We start from the raw sequence: 12,640 nt of genomic DNA, 5'->3' as shown, positions 1-12,640 counted from the left end.
ATCTTGAATAAAAATATTCCATGTGATATTCATAAGAGTACCTTACTATTCATTGGATATTTTCTTTCTTTCTTTTTTTTTTTTTCCTAGAGATAGGGTCTCACTCTGTCACCCTGGCTGGAGCGCAGTGGTGCGATCTTGGCGCACTGTAGCCTCAACCTCCTGGGCTCAAGCGTTCCTCCTGCCTCAGGCCCTGGAATAGCTGGTACCACAGGCACACTGCTACCATGCCTGGCTAATTTTTGTATTTTTTGTAGAGACAAGGTTTCACCATGGTGGCCAGGCTGGTCTCGAGCTCTGGGCTCAAGCAATCTGTCTTCCTTGGCCTCCCAAAGTCCTAGGATTATGAGTGTGAGCCACCGTGCCACAGCCTTCATTGGAAATTTCAAGAGTACTCTTAGTTTTTGGTAAATCATATGTTTGGCAAATGGGGTAGCTTGGATATTGAACTAACTAATCCTTCAACAAATTGGCCTTTAGGGATGTGGGCTGCTGCCATTCAGCTTTCAGTATTTTTCTATAATACAGATCTATTCATTGCACTCGTACTTGTTATTTATTTATTTCAGTGATGGGGGTTGTCTCGCTATGTTCCCCAGGCTAGATTTGAATTTCTGGGCTTAAGCGATCTTCCCACCTCAGCATCCTGAGTAGCTGGGACTACCAGCATGCACCACCACACCCACTTGTGTTTTTTTTAACAATATGTTGAGCCAGGTGCAGTGGCTCATGCCTATAATCCTAGCACTTTGGGAGGCTAAGGCAGGTGGATCACTTGAGGTCAGGAATTCGAGACTAGCCTGACCAGCATGGTGAAACCCCATCTCTACTAAAAATACAAAAAAAATTTGCCGGACATGGTGGCGTGCACCTGTAATCCCAGCTATTTGGGAGGCTGAGGCACAAGAATCGCTTGAACCCAGGAGACAGAGGAGACAGAGGTTGCTGTGAGCCAGGATCACACCACTGCACTGCAACCTGGGCAACAGAATGAGACTGTCTCAAAAAAATTTAAAAAAAAAGTGTCCAGACCCTGATAAGGCCACTGCCACTGTACCTGGTACCAGAAAACAAGGCTTCAGGTAACTCCTAGCAGTGACTGCCCAGGCCATAGCAGAACAACTTGTTCCGACCACACATCTTAGAGTTCTGGGACAGGAAGGATCAGAGAAGGGAATCCAGCTCCTCCTAAGCCTTTTAGCCTCATTTACATCAAATGTCTCTTCCTCTAGTGAGGCCTTTCCAAGTCTAGAGTAGGTATTCTTCCTGCAGGCTCCCAAGTGCTTCCGTTCAGAATGCTCCTGTCCACAGGTGATGACAGCTGCAAATGAATTCTTTTTTTCTTTTGTTTTCTTGTGTGTTAATGAATTCTTGAAAAACTGCCTGATTACTTGTCAGTGCCCCTTGCTGGACGGGCTTCGAGAGGACTTGGACTGAATCCACATTCCTAGTATGAGGCACAGTGCCTGGAACAGAAGCTGCTGGTTCTTAGCCTGTGTGCCATGGTCCTCGGGGAGCTGGGGGGACCACCTTTGCAGATATGCTGCCAATTTTTAATGTCACTGTAACTGAAGATGAAACTTTTCTTTTGGAGATATCTATCATGGAACCTATGGCACCATTTCCTCCAACTATGTGATTGGATGCTTAACATATCCATTTGGGGTGTGTGTGTCGGGGGCAGGGGAAATTCTATTTAGACAATGCCAAAAAGCAACTAAATGATTAATAATATAGTAACTATGAGTCCAAATTATCCCTTCTTTAAGGGAGGCAGGATAAAGGCCAAGAACCACTGATTTTTGAACTTGTCTCATTTTGGTTTGGTGTTGCAGGTTTCTAACCATTGGAATGTAACAAAAGCCAAATCGATAAACATACAGAAAAAAAATTCCTCCAAGCGGTACATTGAAAACAGGAAATCAGGCTGGGCATGGTGGCTCATGCCTGTAATCTTAATACTTTGAGAGTCTGAGGCAAGTGAATCACTTGAGCCCAGGAGTTCAAGACCAGCCTGGACAACATGGCGAGACTCCTTCTCTAAAAAAAAAGAAAGAAAGAAAGAAAAAAAAGAGAGAGGAAGAAAGGAAGGAAGGCAGGCAAGGGAGGAAAAGATAGAAAACACGGAATCTAACTGCCATATAACAAATTAAACTGCTGACAGTCAAAAGAAACCATAAGCAACTCCCTCTGCCCAAATAGGAGGTTGCATCATCCATGCTCTAACTACTTAGCTCAAGGCCATGGGCAAACAGCCTGAAGATAAGCCCCAGCTCATTGGCCTTCTTTAGGAAATTATAAAGGCCAGGCTGAAGAAAAACACAAGGGAGGAGAGATTTCTGCAAAGGGACTTCAGAGCACAACCCATACCTTGAGACAGCCCTCACAAGGCGCAGCCTCGGTCCTGGGAGGGCGGTGCTGGACCATCAGCAGCAGTGCGCCTCCCAGTGCCTTGGCTGTTACAGTGCTCCCCTCCTGCTCTGCCAGCCTCTTCCTGGACCATAGCCTCCCCTCCTACTGGTTCCATCTGTCCATCTCCACCTTCCTTCCAGGACAGGTTCAAATGTCACCTCAGGATTCTTCCAGCCAACAACAATTGCTCTCTCATCCGACCTCAGTCTGCAGCCTCTCACACTCATTTGACCTGAACATACCATCACAGGTTGTTCTCCTTTTCCATTTTTCTCTTTTTCTCCCTCTCTGAGAGTCAGGACCCTCGCTCCTCTGTCTCTCATTTACCCTATTGATTTCTGCTGAGCTGACCTGGCTCATGGTTGAATCAGGGCAGTGAGTCTTGGCACCTAGGTGCCAAGCTATCCCACAGCAGATCTAGCCTAAGTTGGAACTTCCTTTGGGGCCCTCCAGTGGTTTGACCTGGCCCAACCCTTCCCTCCTGTTGTGTCATCAGTCCTATCCGCACTAAGAGTTTGGGGCCAGCCTTCCTGCCAGCAGCTAGTAGCAGCTTCTCCCTCAGATCAGGGACCCTTGGTTAAGAATTCAAACCCAAAGCAGCCACACTCACCAACATCCAGATATCCTGTACCCACAGCCAATGCCAAAGAAAAACTGACCAGTACTTTCTCACTTACCCCTGTTATGGTCCTGGAACGAAGGCAAGAAAATAATCAACTTCCTAGGCTAAAGAAACCTCTACACGGACTGAGGGTTGAGAATTGGTTCTGAAAAAGCAGGCATTTAATATTAATAACTTGATCTATTTGTTCATCTAGGGAGCGCAAGGAGCACCCATGCTTCATTTATACATTTAATTACCGTACTAATAGCACAAGGTGCTGAAGATAGTAATATGACCTTGATAAACTCCTCTCACACAGATTACAACCTGGTAGAAAAGAGACACCAGCAGGCAGACACTCGTGGGGTACCACGAAATCACCAACTCACAACTGAAATAACACATGAAGGATAAGAAGGATTATTTCAACCAAAGGACAGTGCCTCAGACATTACGAACATATTGAAGGAACATGTAAACCCAGAAGGAACTTGTTCTGATCCAAGAACCAAAAAAGATACAGTATGGTTGAAGACACAGTAGTGTGGAGACAAATGAATCTAAAGTTAAAAGAAGACAAGTCTTGAAGGGCTTTGTAAGCTCTGTTCAAGAGCTTGGAAAAGCAACGAGAATCCAAGGAAGGGTGGTAAGGGAATGGGGGGATGGTTCTGATGACATGATCAGATTTCTGTTTTAAGACCACAGCTGTAGCCTCTCTGTATAGTACAAACTACAAGGATGAAGAAGAGACGCAGGCATCATCAGGAAGACACCGAAGTAGTTCAGAGGAGAAAAGGTGGCCTGAACTAGGTAGGGTAGGGGGATGGGACTGGAGAATGAACGTATCCAAGACAGCTTTGCGAGGGATTAGATGTGGGTGGGTAAAGGAGTGCAGCAAGTGAGAATGATGCCCAATTCTGGCTTGGGCACCTGGGTGGATGGCACTGCCATGCCCAGAGAGGGAATACAATAGGAGATCAGCTTCCCCCGCCGGGCACGACGGGACCCGAGGTTTCCCCCAGAGGGAGATGGGGGAACAAGGAGCAGACGGAGAGTAACGCCTCCGGCCCGCTGCTTTTGGTCCGGGCCAGGAGCAGTGTCCACCCGACACAGCTGGTCCCACAGGACGACCCTGGGGCCCCCAGGGACCAGCGAAGGGGGCGGAGATCTGCCCAGTCGGCCCCGTCTGGCTCCAGAGCCCCGATGGGGCACAGGCTTGAGCCCCGATGGGGCACAGGCTTCCGCCCCGGGAGACAGGCCGCCCTCCTAGCCGTTTAAGCGTCCCGAGACGGCCTGGGGGCCCAGCCCCCGCCCCTAGACAGCTCCAGCCTCTCATCTGGAGCCCAAGCCCCCAGCCCAAAGGAGAGGCGCCGGGATCCCGCCCGCTGCGGACTGTGCGCTACTTCACTCACCCTTACGGTCTCCTAGGCAGACGCGAAGCCTTCCAACGTGAGCCTCACCAGCCCCCGTCCCCAGTACGCTCTTCCTCGGCCTCGCCCCGCCCCCACGACCTACCCTGCGCACGCGCGCTCCCTACCGCTCGCCCATTGGCGCCGCCAGGCCCCTCCCGCTGCGCGACGGCGGGCTATGAGGAAGGCTCGAGTGAGTCCACGTGTAATGGGCCCGCGCCCAGCACTGGCGGGACTGACGTAGTTCTACCTGCTTTCCCGAGGGCGACACTCGGCTCCACTCCAGTTGGGCCGCTGGACGCCCTAGGGGCCGGGCAGGTTGCTAGGCAACCCCGGAAGCCCTCAGGAACGTAGTTCCACGTGCGATGTAGGATGGCGGATCCCGATGGGGCAGATTCCAAAGCCGGCCCCCAACTCCGCTCCGCCTCTCCTATACATTGCCGTTGTTTCAGGTCTCTTGGTTCGTCCTGCAGCAAGTTGGGAAGAAAGATAATAGGAATGCTAATTCCTTCCTGATGAAATGACCAGAACACGCTGGAGCCGGCCTTGGACGCTACGTTTCAAGATTGGCCTGCTTCCAGCTTCTGCCAGCCCCAGTGCACGAGCTGCGGTAGCTGCTGTACCTGCTGTGCCTGTTCGCTTCCACAGGAGTCCCAGCAAGACTATGCGACCCAGTTCAAATACCACTTTCCCTGTACCGTTCGTGAAATCAGCAGCTTTTGTCATTCGAGAGAGGACAAGTTACTTAAAAACAGACTCATGAACAAATAGGTAAAGGAAAACATCATCCCTGTATAATCCTGCCCTTACACCTGTGCTCCTATACAAGATTAACATTCAGTGAGTATCTCTTAACCTGATGGATAAATAGTGTAGGGCAGTCGTTTCGTTTTTTTGTTTTGTTTTGAGACGGAGTCTCGCTCTGTCCCAGGTTGGAGTGCGGTGGCGTAATCTTGGCTCACTGCAACCTCCGCCTCCCAGGTTCAAGCTATTCTCCTACCTCAGCCTCCCGAGTAGCTGGGATTACAGGCGTGCGCCACCATGCCCGCCTAATTTTTATATTTTTAGTAGAGACGGGGTTTCACCATGTTGGCCAGGCTGGTCTCGAACTGCTGACCTCTTGATCCTCCCGCCTCAGCCTCCCAAAGTGCTGGGATTACAGGCGTGAGCCACCACGCCCCGCAGGACCATGGTTTTTTTTTTTTTTTAAACTCTTCTCCCATTTCTGTCCATAAAGGTGCATAATCGTTTTTCAGGTGAACCTGGGTCCGGATAGGAAAGACAAAGGAAGTGGCTAAGTAGTTAGATGCCTTGAAAGTTGGCTAACGCCACTGCCATTGACTGTCTCGTACCTTTTCCCACCTTCATCTGAGATTGAAATCTGTCACCCCATCCCTGAGAAAAATCCCATAATCCCTAATTTTTTTTTTCTTTTTTTAAAGAAAAGAATCTCCATGTTGCCCAGCTCCTCTCGAACTCCTGGATTCAAGCAATCCTCCCACCACCTCCACTTCCCAAAGTGCTGGGATTACAGGGGTGAGCCACCGCGCCGGGACAAAGAATCCCTAAGTTTTGAGGAAACCCTATTAATTCAAGACCCATTCTTCTTTCCTTACTCTGAACTTTGGGTTAGTTTGATCTAGTTCCTTCTTTTACCCTGCACCTGCCATTCATCCATCTCTTCATCCATTCATCCACCCCTCCCTTTGTTCATTTATTCATTAATTCAATAACATTTCTTGAATATCTTCTATGTGCTATGCACTCTACTAGGAGCTACTAGAGATACAAATAAGACAAATGAAGTGTCAAGAAGCTAGTGTCTGGTAAATGGATAAAGTGTCCTCATTCTAGCCATTGCTTTCATTTTTTTCCTATGGATGTTATCCTCTGTTATGTCTCTCTTGAATCGACAGTCACTCCCTCTCTACCAGATAATTCCCATCAACATATAAACTTGCTCTGTTTTCTCCCCCACCATACCACTGAAACTGCAATCTCCATGCAAATCTAGTGGTCTCTTTGATCTCTTGTTTTTATTTTACTTGCCCTCTCAACACTTTTATCAAAGCCAACCACTCTCACTTAGGAACACTTTCTTCTCTTGTTTTCTGACACCACACACTCTGAGTCCTCCTGCTGCCTCTCTGATTATCCTTTCTTGGGCTTCTTAATTGGCTTCTCAACCTGTAAATATCAAAGTGTCCAGGGTTCTGTCCTGAGTCACCTTCTCTACCCTCTCTCCCTATGTGAGTTTACCTAGTCCTATGCGTTAGATACCATTTATAAATAGATGACTCCAAAATATGTCTCTCTGACAGGGACCTCTGTGTGTAATTCCTAACTCCTGTGAATAACTGCCTACTTGATGTCTCCATATGAATGTCAGACTGGCATCTCAAACCTAATGTGTCCCCCCAAAATCTTGATTTTCACCCCCAAACCTGCACCTCTCTCAGTCTTGTCCATTTTAGTATATGTCACTGCTACTCATTCTGTTGTTCAAACTAAAATTCTATGAGCTATTCTTGATTTCTCTCATTCCTTTACCTTTAAATCCTTCAGCAAAACCTGTTGATACTATCAAAGTATATCCTGAGTCTTTGACTTCTTTCCACCTCCACTAAACCATTCTAGTCCAGTAGTAGATGATGCCGCCGGACTACTTGAGAGAGAGCTTCCTAACCGACCGTCCTGCTTCCATTCTTGCCCCGCTATGGTCCATGAGTGAGAAGCTGCCTTTGATTAAGCCATTTTATAGGTGGGTGTTCTAATAACTTGTAGCTGAACCCATTCCTAACAGGCAAATAATTTGATACAGCAGCAGGATGCTAAAAACAAGATGCTAAAATGTGGAATTGGCTAACTGGAGGTTAAGGTAGCCAGTGTTAAAAGACTCTATTTCAAACTGGAAAGTTGGTGACCCTTATAAGCAGTAGTGAAACTGTCACTTGCTGAACCTTGGATACAGGCCACATGCCAACCAAAGCTGTATTTTTGGAGAAATCTCAGGAGCAATATGGAACATTAGTGAGTGTTGCCTTTTTTAGTAGCTTTCAGCAAACTCCTTCAAGAGAGGGGCAACTCTAGATTAGAAATAACTGATTTGAAAGCAGAGATTAAAGAAAGTAAGGACTTGGTAAGAGAGGATCTCTTTACCTGCAGCCTACTATTTAAGTTGGCCAAGAGTCTCATAACTTGGAACCTTGCTGAAATACCCCGTTTACTTTGTGTACTCAGGTTGAAACTAGTACAAGTAGAGACAAAGAGGTAGCTTTATCAGGAGATAGGTCGGCCATCCTAAGATACTAGAATGGCCTCTAGGCGGCATCTCTTTCCTCAGCTGTTTTGAATTGTCTCAAGACAATGTTTTACCTATATAGGAGATTCCAGAGTGGATGAGAATAGAGGTGAGAATAAGATTTCAATTTACACCTTTTTAGTATTGCTTTGATTTTGTAAACGATGTATTACTTATTTGGAAAAATAAATAGAAAAATATTGCATAAAAACAATTTAAAGACTCTAGATAGGCTGGGCGAGGTGGCTCACGCCTATTATCCCAGCACTTTGGGAGGCTGAGGCAGCGAATCACCTGAGGTCAGGAGTTCGAGACCAGCCTGGCCAACATGGTGAAACCTCGTCTCTACTAAAAATACAAAATTAGCTGGGTGTGGTGGCGCATGCTTGTAATTCCAGGTACTTGGGAGGCTGAAGCAGGAGAATTGCTTGAACCCAGGAGTCAGAGGTTGAGGTGAGCAGAGATCGCACCATTGCACGTCAGCCTGGGCAACAAGAGCTAAACTCTGTCTCTAAATAAATAAATAAGATTTTAGATAAGTTCTTTGTGATTACGATACATGAAATTGATTGGAAGTCTAACAAATGATTGAGGTAATCCTGTGTCCCTAAAATTTCAAGCCTGGTCAACAACAGTCTGTTGCTGTTCAGCCCTGTGGTAATCTCTGAACCCTGGAATTCCTTCCAACAGGGAGTAGGATGCAAAAGGTGTGCGTTCTGCACGACTAGAGGAAAAAACAAGGGTGCGGCTTCCAGATTCTCCAACTGAGAACTTAATACACTGCCACCAAAAAAACTCTGCAGTTTCTTTTGTTTAGAGAAAGGGTCTTGCTGGGTCACCCTTGCATTGCATGAGGGTGACGTCAATGGGTTACATGTTCTAGGCTCTGTTGTCAGCTGGGATGGGGCTTTGTATTTCTCTCTCCCTTATTCGTATTTCTAATAAGGGTGAACTGTGGTGTTAAAAGCTTGGAATGTTGGCATGTGTCGTGGTGTTCTGAATTCAGATATACTATAAACTGGGGTGGTGAAAATGATGGCCATCTGCATTTGATGACCTTGGTTCTTCCATCTTTGACTTTATCAAAGCACACATCACTCCTAATGAAAAGTCTGTGTTGATTTCTTCAAATTCATGTTGGGGGAAGGTATGTATATTAATTATGTATACATTAATACATAATGTATGTATTAAGTAACATAAATTAGCATTCCTTAATATCCCTTTTGCCTCTCTCTCTTCTCTCATCATGTTGTTCTTGTTTGGGGTTTTTGACATTAGTTATTCTAGATAAACATTCTCTTCTTCAGTCTTATCCTTTTTTTGAGACGGAGTCTCAGTCACCCAGGCTGGAGTACGGTGGCATGATCTCGGCTCACTGTATTCTTTGCCTTCTGGGTTCAAGCAGTTCTCCTGCCTCGGCCTCCCAAGTAGCTGGGATTATAGGCAACCACGACCACACCCAGCTAATTTTTTGTATTTTTAGTAGAGATGGGGTTTCACCATGTTGGCCAGGCTGGTCTCGAACTCTGAACTCAGGCGATCCACCTGCCTCAGCCTCCCAAAGTGCTGAGATTATAGGCATGAGCCACCATGCCTGACCTTAGTCTTAGCCTTTAAAAAGAAAAAAAAAGATACATTTATCAAAAATTTGATCACCCTGACATCCCATATCTCTTGAAGTTTCTCCTGAACTTGCCTATCTATTTGAACACCTCCTTCAAAGGCATTTTCATTGTGAATTTTGTGTGGTAAACTTCTGAGGTCTCCCCTGCCTGAGGGTATTTGTATTACTCTCACATTAAAATGAAAATGTGGCTGCCTACAAAACTTAAGAGTTCTTTTCCTTCGATACTTAAAGAAATAAATATATGATCATAAGAAAAACTATACGATAATTTTAAAAAGGCATCTGACAAAATTTAATCCCTATTCATGATATAAAAAAAAAAAACAAAAAACTTTCAGCACACTGGGAATAGAGGGATACTCTCTCCACCTGACAGGGCACCTGTTAAAAACCCACAGTTAATATTCTTAGAGTGGAAGACTGAATGCTTTTCCCTTAATATCAGAAACAAAGCAAGGATGTCCACCTTCAACACTATTGAAAGTGCTTTAGTATATTTGTTATACTAGAGCTTTAAGCCATTAGAGAACAAGATATAAAAGGCATACAGGCTAAGAAGAAAAAGTAAAACTATCTTTATTCACAAATAATATGATCATGCATGTAGAAAATCCTAAATAACCTAGGAAAAAGCTACTAGAGCTATTGATTTAGCAATGTCACAGGATACAGTATACAATTAATGGTATTTCTATACATGAGCAATGAGCAAGTAGAAATGGAAATGCTTAAAATACCATTATAATAGCATCCCAGAACATGAAATACTCAGGGGCAAGTCTAATTTAGTTATTTGAAGGATACTTTCTCTTCATAGTCTAGTCATTCTCTTCTCTGAAGTTCTTGTGCTCCAGTCCTGCAGTGGTGTCTACTCTTGTCTCTTGTGAAAGCATAACTCAAAGACAATAGTTATCTTCATGCAAATGATATGCTCACTTTAAAGAAAATAGCCATTAAGCTATATAAACAAAAAAAGGATTTATAAGACAGCAATCCCCAACTTTTTGGCACCAGGGACCGGTTTCATGGAAGACAATTTTTCCATGGAAGTGGTAGGGGAAGGGACAGTGGTTTCAAGATGAAACTGTTCCACCTCAGATCATCAGGCATTAGTTAGATTCTCATAAGGAGTGTGCAACCTAGATCCCTCACATACACAGTTCACAGTAGGGTTCACGTTCCTATAAGAATCTCATGTTGCCACCGCTGATCTGACACTGACAGGAGGCAGAGCTCAAGCGGTAATGCTCGCTGGCCCACCCACTGTTCACCTCCTGCTGTGCAGCTGACCCACACTAGTCAGTGGGTGAGGGCCCCTGTAAGAAATGAGAGAGAACAATAAAAAACTAAAGACATTCTGGGAACAGTAAGTTTTTGGATTTTTTCTGGTTTTATATTTGAGTGGAGGAAAGCTGATTAGCTGGTATCCAGCAAAGAGTCTAGTCTGTGAAGCATGCCCTTGAGCAGGCTGGCTAGGGTCATCAAACAACTTTAGTTACTTATATAGATTCTGATGACCTGGAGATTTTAACCGTGGAGTATTGGTGCCAGGCTGATACCATAATGTTGCATTAGGCCTATACCATTTCCTCCTCAGAATTTCTCAGCAATTACTCATGGTGGATTATTTCCTTGAGCATTTTTATAATTTTTGATGAGTTCATTTTTAGTGGGGTTTTGTTTATGGGAGTCCTGTGTGGCCTGGGTTAAGGCTGTGTTTCCTCAGAGAGATTTGATGTTAGCTTCTATCTGCCTGCTATACATTTTTAGCTATTTTTTTTAACTCGTGGGTCCCTGGTTTATATAGGTAGTATTAGACTAAACTCCAGACCTGAGTGCGGGCAGAGTGTAATTGTAAATGCTCAGGGGAAATTTTTATTTTTCCCAGTCAAGGGGCTAGGCCAAGACATACAGCTTTACTGTGTTTCTCTGTGCATCTCTGCAAGTTTTGTTTCTGGTTCATAGGTACTTCAATCCCTGAAGTTGTGAAAGGTAGAAACCACTCAGAGTTTCTCTCACTCAGCAACAAAAAACGTGGAAGACATGTCTACCAAAATGTGGGGAGGGGCTCTTCCCACGCTGGAGCAAGCACATCAATTCTGCAGCAGACACCAGCTGGGGGGCCTCCAATTCAATTCAGTTCTGATGCCATCTACCTAGAGATAGCCTCAGAAACCGCTGGGTGAGGGTTCACTTTTATAAAAGCCTCCTCCTTCCCACCAGTCACAAGTCCAAGGCCCCTAAAACATCTGACTGAACAGCTTCTAGATGGGATTCCCAAGACTCCCTCTTTAATACAGTTTATTACAAAGGCTATTTTAAAGAAAACAAATAGCCAGATGAAGAGATACATTGGGTGAGGTCTGGAAGAGTCCTGAGCACAGGTGCTTCTGTCCCCATGGAGTTGGAATGCACCACCCTCCTGGCCCATGAATGTCTTCTCATTCATCTTCCTGTCAGCCTCCATGTGTTCAGCTCTCTGGAAGCTCTCCAAACCCTGTTCTTTTGGGTTTTTATGGAGGCTTTATTACATAGGCACGATTGACTAAGCCATTAGTCATTGGTGATCAACTTAACCTTCAGCCCCTCTCTCCTCCCTGGAGGTTAGAGGTGGGGCTGAGAGTCCCAACCTTCTAATCACACCTTGGTCTCTCCAGTAAAGAGCTGCCATTCTGAAGTTACCTGGGGTCTGCCAGCCATCAGTCAACCATTAGCTTACAAGAAGACATCACTGCAGTCTCTTAAGGATTGTAGGAGTTGTATGCTAGAAAACAGGGTCAAAGACCAAATATATATTTCACAATATCACAGAAGGTCTAGGCCTTGGAGAGTCGTAGTCATATGTGAAAGTATCAGATCTGTCTCTTTACTCTTTTTAACCCCAAATTTCTTCTCTTGTTGCAGTCTCCATTAAAACTCAGAGTTGGCCAGGTGTGGTGGCTCATGCCTGTAATCCTAACACCTCGGGAGGCCGAGACCGGAGAATCACTTGAGTCCAGGAGTTTGAGACCAGCCTGCGCAACATAGGATGACCCTGTCTCTATAGAAAAACTTTTTTTTTTTTGAGACAAAGTCTCGCTCTTGTTCCCCAGGCTGGAGTGCAGTGGCGCGATCTTAGCTCACTGCGACCTCCGCCTCCTAGGTTCAAGCGATTCTCCTGCCTCAGCCTCCAGAGTAGCTGGGATTGTAGATGCCTGCCACCACGCCTGGCTAATTTTTTTTGTATTTTTAGTAGAGACGGGGTTTCACCTTGTTGGCCAGGCTGGCCTCAAACTCCTGACCTC

The 12,640-nt window shown here is 45.5% G+C and overlaps 2 protein-coding genes across 8 annotated transcripts in view; one reads left to right on the top strand and one right to left on the bottom strand.

Moving 5' to 3' along the window:
- Positions 1 to 12,640, bottom strand: part of MCFD2 (multiple coagulation factor deficiency 2) — a 34,015-nt gene that overhangs the window by 6,212 nt on the left and 15,163 nt on the right. The window contains exon 1 of one of the 7 annotated variants that reach the window (XM_011935868.1): positions 4,676 to 4,808. The exons of 1 other annotated variant lie outside the window; for it this stretch is intronic. The gene's annotated coding sequence lies outside the window, so the exon portion shown is untranslated. Of the gene's footprint in view, positions 1 to 2,739; positions 2,790 to 4,428; positions 4,566 to 4,675; positions 4,809 to 12,640 lie in introns of those variants that run through there. 5 more of the 7 variants (XM_011935871.1, XM_011935864.1, XM_011935870.1 and 2 more) reach the window with 5 other exon arrangements.
- Positions 4,569 to 12,640, top strand: part of TTC7A (tetratricopeptide repeat domain 7A) — a 159,889-nt gene continuing 151,817 nt past the window's right edge. The window contains exons 1-2 of the mRNA XM_011935874.1: positions 4,569 to 5,265; positions 5,868 to 5,961. Of these exons, the coding sequence (XP_011791264.1) occupies positions 5,880 to 5,961 (82 nt within the window). The 5' untranslated portion in view covers positions 4,569 to 5,265; positions 5,868 to 5,879. The remainder of the gene's footprint in view (positions 5,266 to 5,867; positions 5,962 to 12,640) is intronic.

This window comes from Colobus angolensis, unplaced genomic scaffold (genome assembly GCF_000951035.1).
Source record: "Colobus angolensis palliatus isolate OR3802 unplaced genomic scaffold, Cang.pa_1.0 Scaffold15, whole genome shotgun sequence".
Classification (NCBI taxonomy): Eukaryota; Metazoa; Chordata; class Mammalia; order Primates; family Cercopithecidae; genus Colobus; species Colobus angolensis.
Note: the sequence above shows the minus strand (reverse complement) of the source record. Positions and strands in the feature narration are given on the sequence as shown.